At 45.2% G+C, this 17,112-nt stretch overlaps 1 protein-coding gene across 1 annotated transcript in view; it reads right to left on the bottom strand.

Moving 5' to 3' along the window:
- The window catches only part of LOC310659730 (guanine nucleotide-binding protein subunit alpha-14-like), a 36,304-nt gene extending 19,192 nt beyond the window's left edge, over nucleotides 1-17,112 (bottom strand). Inside the window, exon 1 of the mRNA XM_083403514.1 lies at nucleotides 16,903-17,112. Coding sequence (XP_083259640.1) covers nucleotides 16,903-17,029 — 127 coding nt within the window. The 5' untranslated portion in view covers nucleotides 17,030-17,112. The remainder of the gene's footprint in view (nucleotides 1-16,902) is intronic.

The raw sequence follows: 17,112 nt of genomic DNA on the forward strand, positions 1-17,112 counted from the left end.
ACTTCGTTCTTTCCACAAGAGTCTTCTAAGAAAGTAGACGACCAGTTGAGGGCAGAAAAAATTATAAATGATAGATTAGATGTTCAAGAGTAATGCAGCCAGAGGACACCAGTGTTTCATCTGCCCCCAATTAATTGGAAGTGTGTCTGTCAAAGAACCAGAAATGGGTACAGATAGAAAGTGCCCACACAAGACCACCAGCTCATGCCTCACATGGAACAAGAAAAGGTGGGCAACCCATTTTTAAAAAGGAGCGTTGATGGCGTGGCAAAATTGGAACTCAGGTCTGGCTCCTAGGCCTTCACCATTGATGTCTCTGCTAGATCACCCCTAGTTTAAACATGCAGCTCCACCCTTACATCTAAATAATTAATTTAACTGATTTTATATGTACTGCTTTTTGTATTTTTACTGTTGCTACAATAACTGCTTTTGTTTCTGATGTTTTTAATCTGTTTTATATTTGGGTTTTTTGGGTTTTTTTGTTCTCTTTTGTAGGCTATCTTGAAAATCTAAATTAATAACATTTATTTTTAAAAGAAAGAAGGGGAAATCCCAGAAATGCCCACTCTCACTCTGGCAGTCATGTTATTGCATAAATTTTTGAAGGAAAAATAAAAGACGCTTGTCAGTATCACTACTGACATATTAATCAAACTATTTAGCATTTCCCACATGCCACCACTAGAGGTCATAAAATACCTTAATGCAGAAGTAAAAAGGTAAAAAGGACCCCGGCCCTGACCATTAAGTCCAGTCGTGAACTACTCTGGGGTTGCGGCGCCCATCTCGCTTTACCGGCCGAGGGAGCCAAGAAATACTGAAAAGTAAAAGATTCATATATGCCATAGCTGTCAACTCTCAGATTTGAAAATAAGGGATCAGAAGCCTCGCCTGTCCCGGGGACAGTCTACGGGATATCTAACAATCCGGGATAGCAGCGGGAAGCGGTGGGAAACGGCGCTGGAATAAGGGAATTTCCAGCCAAAAAAGGGAAGGTTGGCAGCTATGATATATGTTTTATATCTGCAGAAACATGCATCTCTGTGTGGTCTATAAACTGTTTCAAAATTCAATAATGAAGTGAAATGTCATCTAGAAATCTGTTGTTGAACAACTTTAAAAGATTCACTATACTTAGTTATATGCTTACCTTACAAAGTGTTTTAAAATATATATAATTTAATTCTCCTCTTTCTCATCTCCCCTTAAGACTGCTTAGCAAGTTTTTCCTTGTTAATCCAGAAATTTGACCAATTCAGCTTCTAATGGGACTTACTGTTCCATTGCTCAGAAGCATCAGCGAGGCTCCTTGAAGCTGAAGGTCAGCGCTTGCTGAGGTAGCAAAATGTGTCTGGCAGTAGCATTTTAGACTGGGCTGCACGTAACATATCTCATTATTTTTGCCCCCTCTCTTGCTCTATATAAAAACTATAGAATACCATGGACAAGACAAAGCTACAACCCTTCTCTGCATCTCACTTTCAAGTGGACAGAATTATGTGAACCACCACCTGCAAACTAAAACAAAACATATCCCAAATTCAAGTTTACCACCTCACAGAGAGCTAGATTTCAGTGATAACTGATAACAGCCCTGAGCTCATTTTGGCACTTGAACTCATGTGGAAAAAGAACAAAGCTTTTATATATGCTGTGTTCAAGTAAATAGTTACTGTGATCTGACCAAAGTGATAAAACTTTGCTAGAGGCAGTCTCATCATTGCACCAACCTGCAGCTATCTTAACAAATATGCCAAGTACAGAGAACTCACACTTTCCTGGGTGTGCCAATTCTAATAGGAATATAGAACGCTGCCTGATACTATTGGTCCATCTAGCCCAGAATCATCTATACTGACTTGTCGTGCCTCTCTGGGGTTTCAGATAGAAGTCTTTCCCAGTCCTACATGCAGTACTAGGGATTCAACCTGAAACCTTTTGCATGCAGCTGCTGTGCTCTAGCACTGAGCCAAGACAGCTTACCACATTTGGCCCTTCCCAGAACTTTCACTACAGGTTGCCCTAAAGATGATTACTTACAAAAACAGTTTCCTATTGCAGTTCCTTTAGGCACCAGTGCAAATTATCCCTCAATCATTCTGCTTTTCTAATAAAACGCACAATCTGAAAGAAAGGCTTTGCTCCCCCATACCATGACCTCAAGCAGAATTCGCAATCTGCATATGCCAGAGGTTTTCAGCCTTCTTGAGCCCATGGCTTCCTTGACCAACTACATTCTTTCTGGGGTGGGGAAATGCCCTTTGAGCCTCAGAAGCCCAGTTATGTCACCCCTTGCCTGCAGAGCCGGCAGCCCCTCATCCCTTTTCCTTGTGGAGTGTTCCCTCAGGCTCCTCTCCCCTTGTGAGCCAACCCCCCACTCCACATTGAGGAGCCTCCAGCCTTAGCAGCCGAATGGAAACTGGCCAAAGGTGAATGTGAGGCCAGCACCTTACTCACCTTGGGAGGCTGCAGTGGAGACAGCTGGCACTGCTGGGCCTGCATGGCGGAAAGGCTCCCTTTTGGCACCGGGCACTCAGCTCCCACACAGACACTGCACACAGCAGGCACAAGAAAGGCCTGCCTGCCCGGCCTCCCACTAGGGGCCACCCATTGTCACAGCCAGGGCTGGTTTACTGGCTGGCTGGCTGGCTGGCTGGCTGGCTGGGCTCCCTCACCCACTTGCTTGCTTACACCAAGGTTGCCTCTGCTCCTGGCAACCAGCACCCCGTGGCCAGCCCCATTCGCCTGCAGAGCTTGTAGCCAGGGCCGCTGCAACAAATAGCTGTGCAAGCCTTTGGGAGGCAGAGATGTGAAAGGGCATCAGAGGAGGAGGGAAGAGGGAGAGCCCAGTGCTGCTCACGACACCCCTGACCATCATTCAAGTCACCCCAGGGCACCAAAGCACACTGGTTGAATACCACTGGCATATGCAATGTAAATCCTAATAGTGGTGGCTCCATGGAGGCTTTGAAGCCCCACCATTTCCCTCTAACATCAAGCAGGCAAGATTATCTCCAAAAGCAACAATAAAGGCCCTTTGCTTTTCCATTGATTGGGGTTCATCATCTACAATGAAGCAAGGTTTACTTTCACTGCACATTTTGATGCAGTACTGTTTTACTGCCTTTTAATGAACAGAAGGGCTGGGCGATATCAGCTTTTCACATCATGGTGTATCGCCAGCCAAACATCACTGTTTGGCGATATACCGTGATGTTGAAAAAACAAGATGCATCGGCCTCTGCCCACAAGACAGCTCACTTGAGAGCTGAGGCAGTTTCATCCAGGCTCGCAGGCTGCGACAATGCAGCTAGTTTGCACCGCTCAGTTGGGGGGAGGGGAGGTTCCCCCCCAGCTGAGACAGCCCCGGTGCTCTCACTACTCACACACAAGTGGGCGGAGCATCAGGGCTCCTTTAACTGCTCACTGCAGAGAGCAGCAATCACACCCCCCTCAGCTGAGCAGTTTCACGGAGCCCCCACCCTGCCGCCAGCTTGTGGTAGCCAGTGCTGGGCTAGGGGCTCCTTTAACTGCTCGACTGAGGCAAAGGCAGCTGCACACTCCGCAGCCGAGCAGTTTAAAGATGAAGAGGGAGGAACAAGCTGTATCAGCACCTCAAGGACACAGCTTGTTTCTCCCTCTCTGTTGTACAAGGGCAGAGTGGGATGGTGGTTTCACCAGCGATGTGAAACCGCCGCTGCTCCCGAGTCCCGGCTGGAGGAGGAAACTCCTGCATTTACAGCACATTACTTTCTGTAAAGCATTCCAGGAACTGTGGCTTGTCCCTTATGGAGCTACAATTCCCAGCATCCTTTACCTTTCTTAGCTTTTTATTACTATTAATTTCTAAGTGAGCCTGATAAGAGTTCACAGCTTCCTCCCTGAGCAGTCTATGTGAAAAAAGTGCACACATTATTCTGTGAGAACTCCTTTCAGAGAGCCAATTAGGAACAGGGAAGTAGGGCTCTCCACAGTCTGCCAGTGTTCACATCTGCAGGGCTTCACTGAAGAAGAGAAGAAGAAGAGTTTGGATTTGATATCCTGCCTTTCACTCCCCTTTAGGAGTCTCAAAGCGGCTAACAATCTCCTTTCCCTTCCTCCCCCACAACAAACACTCTGTGAGGTGAGTGGGGCTGAGAGGCTCCAGAGAAGTGTGACTAGCCCAAGGTCACCCAGCAGCTGCAGGTGGAGGAGCGGAGACGCGAACCCGGTTCCCCAGATTACGAGTCCACCGCTCTTAACCACTACACCACACTGGCTCTCCAACTGCTACATGGAAGCTGTACAGATGGATTTCTCCCCTCCATCAAAGAAAGAAAGGGTTTTAAAAACAAACCACAGGACCTATATTTTTGACTGTACATGTTCTGCGGGAACTGAGAGATTACCTAGCCTAGAACATAAAACCATGCACCGTTATTCCACAGTTGTTGGAATGTCACAATGGTGTTAGCATAACCGCATTAGTGCATACCCATTTGGGTATATTCTGCAGCATTAACTTGACACACCATGTGTTGATCACTGCTTAGTGAATATGTTTGGGCAGATTTAACTACGCAACAGAGATAGCAGCTATGCTTCTGAAGAACCTGAAATGTTGGAATGACTGGGCCCTTGTCTGGAAAGCATATGACAATTTGCAGTTGTTCACACTGTTTATTGCATCTGTACCACACTTCTTAGCTACAAAAGTCATCAAGGTAGTTCACATGCACAACCACTTAAAAAACCTAATAAAGGTCATAATATTTGAAACCAACATTTACTGGCTTCCTTCCACGCCCCTGAAAAGAAAAACCCTCATATAAAAATATTAGTCACAAACAGATAAACAAAATTACGTGAAATATAAGTATTCAAAAATACACACACACAGAGAGAGAGAGATTGTATCAACTGCTATATTCATCCTTAGTGAAGCTGAAAAACCAACAGCGTTTTTTGTTACCAAGGAAACATGTTATAGCTCCCTCTTCATCCCTGAATGGTTTTTTTTATATCTCAGAAAAAGCATTGGTTACATTTATTTTTCTGCTTACAAAAACAAAATGGCTATAGTGAGAAAGGTTGTTACAGGTATGGCGATAGTATTTACTCTCTTGCAATAGCTAACTTTTGAAAGAAAAAGTATCAGGTGACCTTGATGAGCTGAAACCATTATGAGAGGCTATCAAAACACTCCTTCTTTCAAAGAGTATGTGAGTTAATCCAGATCATCATATAAAGCCCCTTGTTTGAGAACAATAGACCACCCAAAATTCTGCATGGAAAACATTGAAACACTTGAATAGGGAGTGCTTTTAAAAAATCATTCTACCCATGTATAAATTGGGCTCACTTAAGCCAAAATCACAATAATTGCACTGGCTGCCAATTAGCTACCAAGCTAAGTTCAAGGTCCTGGTTTTCATGCATAAATCTTATCCTACTTGGGACCAGAATACCTAAAATATCACCTCACCCATATACACTGTGCTCTGCAAGTGAGGGCCTCCTGTAGTTACCATCTTATCAGGAGGTCTGCTTTGTACAATATATGAAACAGGTATTCAGCGTTGTGGCACCCAACCTTTGGAATCCTCCCCATTAAATACAATGGTACCTCGGGTTAAGAACTTAATTCGTTCCGGAACCTGAAACTGTTCTTAACCTGAAGCACCACTTTAGCTAATGGGGCCTCCCACTGCCGCTGCGCCACCGGCGTGCGATTTCTGTTCTCATCCTGAAGCAAAGTTCTTAACCCGAGGTAATATATCTGGGTTAGCGGAGTCTGTAACCTGAAGCGTCTGTAACCTGAAGTGTCTGTAACCCGAGGTACCACTGTATTAGACAGGCACCATCTCTGCTATCTTTTTGTTGCCTGCTTTTTACAACCCTGGACTCCTTTAGAGGGAAAGACAGGATATATATTTAATTAACAAATATATTAGTTCTGAACTTAAGCAGTTCAGCAGACTCTACTTTCCATGCCACTTTCCAGAACCAGCATCTTAAAGAGGCATAAAACATCTACCACAATGTTGCAGGAGATGGCATGAGGGTAGCTGTTGATAGAGCAGCTCTACTTTTGGGGCAATGTAACGTAAAGGTAAAGGGACCCCTGATCGGTTTAGACCACAGCGCCACCCAGTAGTTCCAATGTTTAAGGACCCCTGACCATTAGGTCCAGTCGTGACTGACTCTGGGGTTGCGGCACTCATCTCGCTTTATTGGCCGAGGGAGCCGACCTACAGTTTCCGGGTCATGTGGCCAGCATGACTAATCCAATCAATTAACAGGTATAGTTGAGTAAAGTACCAATCCCATGAGAATTTGGTGGGGGAAGTCAGAAAACCCTGAGCAGGAGCAAAAGGGGAAAGGCATAACTCACGGAAGTAAAGTGCAGCAGTAAAACTGCTAGCACATTTGCAAAGCTAAGCAGGGTCCAGTATAGTTTTAAATTGGATGGGGGACACCATGTTGAGATTCCTGCATTGCAGGGGGTTGGACTAGATGACCCTTGGGATCCCTTCCAACCCTACAATTCTATGATTCTATAAAATCTTATGATGTGATTATATGATGGCGACCCGCACTCCTTCATTTGGTTTCCCATATACTTGCTATTTCGACACTAGTATGTATCCTATTAGTTCTTTGAAAACCATTTTCATAGTGTTTTCATACAGGTAAGATAATATTTTATTCATCTCCTGGGCTGACTAAACAGAGCTAGGTGTACAGAATTTACATGTGTATCATGTTCATCCAGGGGACATTATTTGCCTAAAGAAAAATGAGGTATAGTTAGAGCCGTGAGCTTGGTTTTGAAACACCTCTGTTTACTCTCCAACTGCAATACAGTGGAAGCTTTTCTCCTATAGCTCCTTGTGAACTGCAGTCTTGTTGATGGCATTCACATCCTTACCCATGTATAGCATTAGAGAATAAGTGCATCTTACACTGTGGTTCGGTTCCAAGGAATCCACGTATACTAAAAAATGCATATACTCAAACTACCCCTTTGGTGCTGCCCACCCCTGCCAAGGGGACGCGGGTGGCGCTGTGGTCTGAACCACTGAGCCTAGGGCTTGCCGATCGAAAGGTTGGCAGTTCGAATCCCTGTGACGGGGTGAGCTCCCGTTGCTCGGTCCCAGCTCCTGCTCACCTAGCAGTTCGAAAGCACGTCAAAGTGCAAGTAGATAAATAGGTACCGCTCTGGCGGGAAGGTATACGGCGTTTCCGTGCGCTGCTCTGGTTCACCAGAAGTGGCTTAGTCATGCTGGCCACATGACCCGGAAGCTGTACGCCAGCTCCCTTGGCCAATAATGCAAGATGAGCGCCGCAACCCCAGAGTCGGTCATGACTGGACCTAGTGGTCAGGGATCCCTTTACCTTTACCTTTACCCCTGCCAAGAAAGGCAGAGATCTTAAATGGGTTTTTTCACCCAAGCAGACCTGGAGCTAAAAAAAGCTTTTAAGCTTTTTGCTCCATGTTCCTTGCTGCATTTAATGTGCAGAATTTCAACTGCATATGGTTGAAATTGTGTAAGTCCAATACATGTAAAATGTGATCATGCTGTATTTTAAAATATATATCCTGTTGTGGCTCTAACTATAAAAAATATAATATGTACTAAGGCACATACTTATGCATGTTTAGTCATTCTTACCACCACTAGCACATTATATAGGCTAATGGCAAAGAAATACACTATGTAATTCTCCTTCAATCCAAGCCCCCCCAAAGGATGCCAAGGACTGAACCCGGGATCTTTCACTGGCAAAGCACATCTTCTACCACTGCTCTAGGGCCCTTCCTTTTAGTTCTGCCCTAAGAATGTCTCACACATGAACAAACATCTTCAAATTTTTATTCTATATATGCACCCAAACCCATACCAGATGTTTGCCCCCCCCCCAAGTGTCATTACTTTTAAGTGTTTGTTGCTGTTGTTAAGCAAAATAATTATTGGACTGTATGGCTGAGCCGTGAAGAGGCTGAGTCAAAGTCAGCATGCCTCCATCTAGTTTTGCTCATGTAGTTTTTAAAAGTTATACTGTACAGATATTCAGCAGCAGCACCTAAAATTATGTTTTGCAGCCTTTTGCTTGCCCACCCAATTGAAGCTAGCATAAATGAAATGAATTGCTCACATTGACATTTTTGATGTTTTCTCAGTCCCTTAAATCTGTTAAGGACTGACCATTTGACTTTTAAACAAGATTTATGCAAAACAAAAGAGCTAACAGGATAGCCATTTTTGTTAATGGAAATTCCATTCTTCCCCTCTGTCACCAAGGACAGGTATACAACAGCATGATATTTGAAAGGCAAACTTGTGTCCTTACGGATGTACTATTTAGCATAGACTTCCTAAATCACTATTGGCAATCAACACTTTGCAGAAACAGGATATAAGAGAACTTTAGTTTACTTAATTAAATGATTGCAACCAGAGAGTTTACTACCTTCTTACAAAGTCTTTCATGTTCCATGCCTGGTTCCTATGGAAATCAAGATTAGAGAATGCAACCTGGGTGATAACAATATAAATTTATCATTCTCCCTTTAAAGTAACAAGGAAGATGTTCTCAACCACATATCACAAAATATGAAACTATTGTCTCAATGCTTTCACAGAATAGTCATAAAAGCCACAAAGTGAAAAACAACTATTAGATGTTTTCATTTTATGCCTGGCACATTCAAACCCTGCCACAGCAAAAACTAAAAAACTAAAAAAATAAAGATTTCTAGATCAGTTGGTCTTAGCAGAGATTGTAGTTATACTTCTGAGTATTTTAGCTGTACCACTTCAGATCACTATCAACAATTTTCAAGATTTGAAAATTACCTTGAGGGTATTAGTCATAAAAGAGTTTTAAGCAAACACAATGACAATGGATTGTATGACAAATAAATGCTCTTGCTTTCATTGATTTTCAAAATAATTGTATTGAGAAATAGAAATAAGATTCCAAAAGATTCAGTCAGGAAGATGCAGCTGCTCCCAGAAAGAGATTAAACCTGACTCTTATCAAGTCAGCTTCACTTACATGATTTAGGAAGTCTCATCAGAACTTTTTAGAGCTTTTGCATTCTTTGACTTTATCAGATACCAGAAGTGTTGACCTCCATTGGCTGATATCAGCCTTTTGCATTTCTATCTAGACGTCTGTCATACTGGCTCTAAGCATTCATTTGAAATCCCAACTTGGGTACATGGGGAATTGTGTTGTACCAGGTCAGACCACTGGTCCGTCTAACTCACTACTGTCTGTACCAGGAGTCAGAATCCCATTTGAGCCTGGGGCAGCATTCCTCATACATCAACACTTATGAGCTGCACACCAATGCTTGGCAGGGGTAAAGCCAAATGTAAAGGTAAAGGGACCCCTGACCATTAGGTCCAGTCGTGGCCGACTCTGGGGTTGCGGTGCTCATCTCGCTTTATTGGCCAAGGGAGCCGGCGTACAGCTTCTGGGTCATGTGGCCAGCATGACTAAGCCTCTTCTGGCGAACCAGAGCAGAGCACGGAAACGCCATTTACCTTCCCGCCACAGCGGTACCTATTTATCTACTTGCACTCTGGCGTGCTTTCGAACTGCTAGGTTGGCAGGAGCAGGGACCGAGCAATGGGAGCTCACCCCGTCACGGGGATTCGAACCGCCGACCTTCTGTTGGGCAAGTCCTAGGCTCTGTGGTTTAACCCACAGCGCCACCCAAATGTAGGCAGGTCCAAAACCATATACACATCCCACTCACAAACTTCCACCCCCAAAACAAGTATTAAGGCTACCGCTCCCTGCAGCTCAATTCAAGAGGTATTTCTCCTCTATCTCTGCCACACACCAGGTAGTTCAACTTCTCCTTCCATCCTTTCAGTATTGCTCTGCAGCTGGCCTGTCCCACCCAACTCAATAAACACAAAAATACATTCAGTGCTAGTAATAAAAAGAGAGAAAGATAAGCACTCCCGATTCACTTTCTCTTCCACACTACTTACCTGGTAAAAAAAAGAGTGTCTCTTCTCTTCCTTTTCTTATGTACAGGTCTGAGAGAAGGCCACTTAAGGCAACTCCAGCTGTGCCCACTATCATCATTTACCCCAACAAAGATGGAGCTGACTCAGAAGGTGCTTGAATTGAAATTAGTCAGGCTCATGCAGCAGGGACAGTGCACAGTTTTGCCAGCCTCATCTATTTCCATACCAGCTGAGTGAAAACAGTCAATTCTTCTGTGACCAGTATGGGGCAGGGGAAGAAGCAAGTGTATGCTTTGTTTTGCCAAGCCCAATGTCCCAATGCCCTGCTTCACTGGCCAGTCACGGAAGTGGGGAGAGAAGAGTCTTGCAGGGCATATGGAAAGGCCTGGTGGACCACCTTCATTTCAGGACCAGGCAGGGGCGTACGAAGTGGGGGGCAGAGGGGGCTGGCCACCCCGGGTGCCACTCTGGGGGGCTGACAAGATGGTCCCTGCCGCCCCCCAGCTGTAGAGAGGCTGAGGGTGCGCACAGTCAGTATGGGCACCACTCGCACAGCGACCATACGGGCTGCCGGGCGTGCGCACTCCGTACGGGATGCCACTCACACAGCAGTCCATATGGTCGCTGTGCAAGTGACAGCCCATATGGACGCCATGCGTGAGTGGCAGCCCGTACAGAGTGTGCGCGCGTGGCAGCCCATATGGTCGCCGTACGTGGGCACTCTGTATGGGATGCCATACATGTGCACTCTATAGGTATGTCGTGAATGTGTCACCGGGCGGTTCATCCCGCCCTGGGTGCCAGAGAGGGTTCCTCTGCCACTGGGACCAGGGGTTCCCCACTCCTGGTCTACAGTGTCATAAGAACAGAAGTTTCTGGAAACTGCAGGATGAGAGAATGTTTGTTGCCCTTGGGTCCTGTTTGTGGGCTTCCCACCAGCACCTGGCTGGCCCCTGTGAAAGCAGGATGTTGGACCTGAAGGACCACTGGCCTGACCAGCAGGACTCTTCTTGCTATGTGGACCCCAGTCTGCTTTGAAATGAATGAAGTAAATTGATGGGAAGAACTCAAGTCGCCCTGCTGGAAAAGGGCTCCAGTGTTAAACTATTTTATTTCTTTAAAATGAATATTCAACAAAAACCATCTATTTCATTTGCATTAAACTAGTATAGCAGATGGTTAGTAACCTGCAGTCTGTTTTCCAAAGGATGTGGATATGGGCCGTGCTTTTTTGTTTACATACAGAATACACCACTCCTTGTTTGGAATACAGTAGCTATTCTTGGCTATTTGTTTGTCCTCTTGCATTTACTAGTTTTCATTCTTTAAAAGTACTGTAGTAGTAGTACTATGTTTTGGTATATGCCAGGCACCTTTTTATATAATACTAACAGAAGCTGCTCTTATCTTCCATGAATACCCTCCTTGGATATTGCACTGTCCAAGCAAGTTCATGTTCAGGGATAGAAAATGAGTATCAGATGCTAAGGACACATATTGGGGAAGGGGCAGTTGTCTCATCCTTTTTGGGAAGGCCGGGTGAGTGATAGTTCAACTTTTTAGCCTCCCCCAATAGCTCAGTTGGTTAGAGCATGGTGCTGATAACACCAAGGTTGCAGGTTCGATCCCTGCATGGGGCAACTGCATATGCCTGCCTTGCAGGGGCTTGGGCTGGATGAACCTCAGGGTCTCTTCCAACTCTACAATTCTATGATTCAATTGGCAAGTGGTCTAGCTCAGCAGCAGAGCACATGCTTGGCATGTAGAAGGTCCCAGATTCAACCTCTGGCATCTCCTGTTAAGGTAGGAAAAACTCCTCTCCAAAACGTGGAGAGCCACTACCAGACAGGAGTGGGAAATCTCTGGTCCTTAGCTGAATGTGGCCTCTTAATCTGCCTAGCAAAATAAATTGAGAGCTCAGACACCTATTAGAAGAGCACAACCCATTTATAGCAATCAAAGTCCACATCCTCAACTAACTTCACTAGGACATTTTTGCATACGTTGAGGTGGGTACTATGGCTTTGAATCCTAAACAATTATTTAAAACCAATTGCTTAAGAAACATCTAAAACTTCTAGTAATGTTTTATTACCGCCTTGCCAAAACCCACTATTCTGTCATTTCTGCTGATTGTATACATTGTGCAACCACATTAAAGAACTAGGAAATGACTGCATGAAGAGTCTTAAATTGAGAGAGAGAGAAATGAAAAGGACAAAGCAATGCGTTATTAAAAAGTTAATGAGTCCCACTGACAAACAGCGGTGGAGCAAGCTGATTGGGCTCCTGGGGTGGCGTGGATGCGCCCAGGGGCGGGGCCAGCCGGGGCAGGACGCTCTGTGGGGCCTCCGAGGTGTCTGCCTGCCTCCTCCCACTCAGCGGCCCAACAGCTGAGGGGGAGGCAGCGGGCAGACCGTTTGGGGCAGCGTGGAGCTTGTGGGCACCCAAGCCACGGCATCACTCCCAGGAGAGACGTGTGGCTCGGGTGCAGTGAGTGCTGCCTGGCATTTTGTCACCCCCCTCAGTGGTGACACCTGGGGTGCCCCGCCTCCACTGCACCCCCCTTCCTCTGCCCCTGTTGACAAAGCATCTTTACATGTATACTCCATTCAACACTGACTCTAAGGTCACCCTTCAGTACCTGACTGATACAAAGCTACTGCTGCTGCTGCTGTGTGCAAAGTTAAGGCCCAAACTTAAGCCACTTAGAAATGCTAATGATTAAGTGGCACATAAATGCTGGAAACAAACAAACATAGTCTTTGAAACAAATTTCAGTGCATTCAATGGCATATGTTTCCCAGCAGGTGAGTCTGGAGTGGGGACCAGGGAGAGCCAATTGGCGTGGGCCTACAAATTTGAGGGGACTTATTCAAATCCCCCTGCTAAAGGCAAAAGGAAACCCTTTGGGAAAGATTATTTAAATGAGGCCTACACATTTCCTACATTTCCTGGGTCTACCAGCTTTGCACAGCCCTGTTTCTCAGTAAGCATTTTCAGTATTGCAGCCAGCCATCCTGGCTCTATGCATGGAAGACAGTCACAATGGGACTTACTGCCAAGTAAGTGGGCAAAGGATTCTGCTGTTAACAATGATCTTTTCTTTGACAATGTTGTTTCCATGTATGTCCACAGAGTTATCCTTAATTAACTGATCTTGGCTCAAGCCACATGCATTTGGAAATTTAATTTCTATCTCAACCACCTTTTTCCAAAGCATATGAAAATTGGCTAATGAAATTCACTTTCATTTGGGGCAACAACAAAAAGAGCTCTCTTATTAAGCTTAAGTGAATCAAACTTCACTCTATAGTTCCCAGTAAACTTACAGGAAAAAATATACGGCACAGTAAGTTCTGTGTCTGCAAAATCATCAAGTATCTTCCCAAAAGAATCATTTAAGATTGTAGCTTCTGTAAGCTTGCCGAGCTCCACACGTTTGTGTGATGAGTCAAGGCTGGTCCATACAGGCTTCCAGATGTGGTCTTGCACAATGGCTCTCTCAACACTGGAGGGAGGCACAGATGAAGGAGAATGAATGGGGCTAAATTGCTTTCTGAAACCTCCCAGGGTATGGGAGGAGCAGGCTGGCCAGAGGCAGACAGAGGCACTGGGTGCTAAGGACCTCACCCTGATGCAAACCCCACCCCCCATCACCATCAAGAGTGGAGGTTCTCCTAATAATTGGGAGTCAATTGCCATCAAGTAAAGGCGTGCACCAGAGGAGATGTGGACAACTGTGGATTATCCAGCTGTGTGGAACTGAGGTTTGAAATCAGGAGAAAATTCTACTTGTGTTGGCAGTGGATGGCAGGGGCTCTCTGCTATATTATGGAATTTGGCAGCCCTCTCCCAATACAGTATAAAGTTTAAAGATATACAAGTGAGGATTGTTTGATTCACAATGTAACTTTGATATTTAAAAGAAGATTTGAGGCTGCATGTGGACTGAAAGGAATGAAGGGGGGGAGCCTTTTTGTTTTGATGGATGTCATTGGGAAATTAGAGCTTATCCCCTCCCCACAAAAAACATGAACTGAGAACATGAACTTAAAGAGATGTTGAGATACAATTTATTATTAAGAGGAAGGATATTGGCTTAAAGAAAAATGCTACCTTGGAGGGGAGAGGAGTTCAGTACCTGTGAGCAGAGGCGGAGCAGGGTCTCTAGTGATGCTGCTAAAGGGCAGGTGCCGCCTGACTGTCAGTGGTCACATTTGGAGAAAAACGTATTTACCTTTCTAGACTGAGGAAGAAAATGGCAGAACCTTGAAATTTGTTTATTCAGTCAACTAACTGAAAGAAGAGGACTGTTGTTCCTTTGGGATTTCCTGAGAATTATGGGATAGAAGGGACGAGGTGAGCAGAGGAGGAATGGAGGAATGTCACTGGCCTCAGTTGCACCTACTGAGGTTCCAGATAAATTGTAATTGAGAGGTCAGGAGCAAAGGTGACCACTGCCTTGACTTGGTCAAGGTATAAGAGCAGAGGCAACAGCTGCATGAGCATCAACAATCCCTCATTTAGCGATCCCTAATTTAGACACAATCATTATGAACACCCAGAAACTTCGTTGTTTATTCCTCAACTTCGTTTTGGAGGCTGAGATCTCATAAGCTCCCACACTCCTGTGTGGGTTAGCAGAAGCCAGCACAAGGGCTCCCCCAAGTGCAACAGGGCTTTCCCACCTCCTCCAAATCCACTCTGGAGGGGTGGGACAACAACTACAACGGGGGGGGGGGGGGAGAGAGAAGGGAATCAGTCCATTTGCCAAGCAGAAATGCTGGCACTGACAATTTAGAATGATGTTGAATACCTCCCTGTGTCTCTCTGTACCAGTCATCATCATCAAAGCTTTACCTCAGTAGCAAATGGCGCCTCCTCTTTTCTTCAGTTCTTGCCACCAGTGTCTAGTACTCTGGCGCTAGCCCCCTATAGTGTTATTGTCCAAAGGAAGTCATATATTAAAGCACTTCTGATAGATTAACTAAAGTTCCATTTTTTTCTGTGTAGAAACCTTCCACCCCACTTCACTACTCTTCCTGCTTGTTCCTGGGTTTTCCCATTAACCTTGCATGGTGGAGTATAGGACCTGCAAGGTCAATGCTGATTGTTAAAATAATAATTATTATAAAATTAAAGAGCTGGAAGGGATCTTGGTGGCTAGACAGGGCTATACAACCCTGTATTGGGGAGTTTTTAATGTCCCAGAGTGGTTGGGGCAACCCAGTACAGGGGTACAAATAATAAAATTATCATCATTATCTAGCCCAACCTGCTGTTCAGTGCAGGATCCACAATACAAGCTGCAATTACAGTTTCCCTGGCAGACAGCTGTCCATACTCTGCTTAAATGCCTCCAGTGAAGGAGATCTCAACCTCCCTAGGCAGTCCGTTCAAACAGACTTTGGAAGGTTCTCCTTACATCTAGTCAAAATCTGCTTTCCTGTAAGCAGCACTCACTGGTTCTAGTCCAGTGAGAAAACGAAAAAACGTCTGCTCCACCTTCTGTATGAAATAGTCTTCAGATATTTGAAGACTACTATCAAGTCTACCCTTGGGGATGCATTCAACTTAGTTCTCCTCTGAGTAACTGAAATTAATGGACCTAAGGTATCCATGTTTATTCGTTTGAATGGATGTAGTAGTAGAACTAATACTGGATTTAGCCTTAGCCTTCTTTAGGCTAACCATTAATTATCCCCAGTGTTCTTTGCATACCAATCCTGTGAGGTAGATTAGGCTGAAAGATAGTAACTAGTCCAAGGTCACCTCAATGGGGATTTGAAACTCCATTGAGTCCACATAACATCTATTCACCGCGTCAGATAGAAGGCCTGCAGCTGCCACACCACAGAGGCAATAGAAGAACTCAGCCTTAGTGGCACCACTGGAAAGTGCCTGTCCAACCATACTGGAAATCTAATGACAACAGAGTGGTGAGTAAATCATACAGCTACACAACTAGTGCACACAAACTCTGCCCCTATTCCTTTAACCCACTTTTTAAAGCTCACTTTCAAACCTGAGTTAATTGGCCTTCAAGGCCCACCCTGAAGATTATGGAATTACTTAGCCATTCCAGATAGAGTCCAGGGGATGGACTGTTGCTCCTCCCCAGACAATTAGTGAGGCAGCTTCCTGCATTCCGCTCTCTGTATCTGCATTAAAAACAAAACAGGTGGGAGATGTAATGCTAGAAACAGTTCTAAGTGGCCTTGTACAAGTATCTTCCTCTTAGTATACTAAGTTCACTTCCAGACAGTCATTGTTTTCAGCTGAGCTTCAATCATATATCAGCAAATTCAGGCTGTGCAATTAAAGTTGATTTGGAGGTCCTGCAAAGCTACCCTGCTTCCAAAAGAGATAGAATGTTTTTGCAATGCAGAAAGTGATGGGAAAACACACTGGAAAGTGTGGGATGATGCTTGATGCAACAATGCCAAACCTCGCCACAAACAAATCAGCCAGTTAACAAATTAAGCTCAATTAACAGCCAATGTCATCTCACCTCCCTGCAAAGAAAGGAGGGAGATCCCCTGGAAGGAACTTCAGTCTCTGTCTCAGCTTAGAGCAAGGATAATCTAATTTACAAAGTACCCAAGCAAGAATGCAAAACACCATGCATGCACATTAAAGGCAACATCTTGAATGAATAATAAGTAGGTTTATGAATTGCAGTCCAGATTTTTTTCAAATCACTAAAGTGATTTTAAAAAACACTGCAAATGTGCTAACGGTAATGCCGTCTGCACACACCCAGAGCCTCGAGCATCGTTTCACCTGTTGCAAGACGGGTTGGGCCGAGCTGTTCTCGCCGGCTCAAGTTATGGAAAAGCAAAGCCGGAATATCCTGCAAGCGGAGAGCTCTCGGTGAGCATCCTGGCTGGAGAGCGCGGGAGGCTTTCCTCGCCCAGAAACTCACCCAGCAGCAGCAGCTTGAGCTCCTTGCGCGAGTCTCGCTTGTCCTGGCGCAGCCGGCGCTCAATCTCCAAGCTCAGCATCCTGTTCGCTTTCTCCTCCGAGGATAAGCAGCAGCACTGCCCGCCCATGCCGAGGAAGACGCTCGCCTGCCAGGGACACGCCGAGTCCGGCTCCGGCTCTCGGGCCACGGAGCGCGCGCAGCTGCCGCAGG

This window comes from Podarcis tiliguerta, assembly GCF_965153285.1.
Source record: "Podarcis tiliguerta genome assembly, chromosome: 11".
Lineage (NCBI taxonomy): Eukaryota > Metazoa > Chordata > Lepidosauria > Squamata > Lacertidae > Podarcis > Podarcis tiliguerta.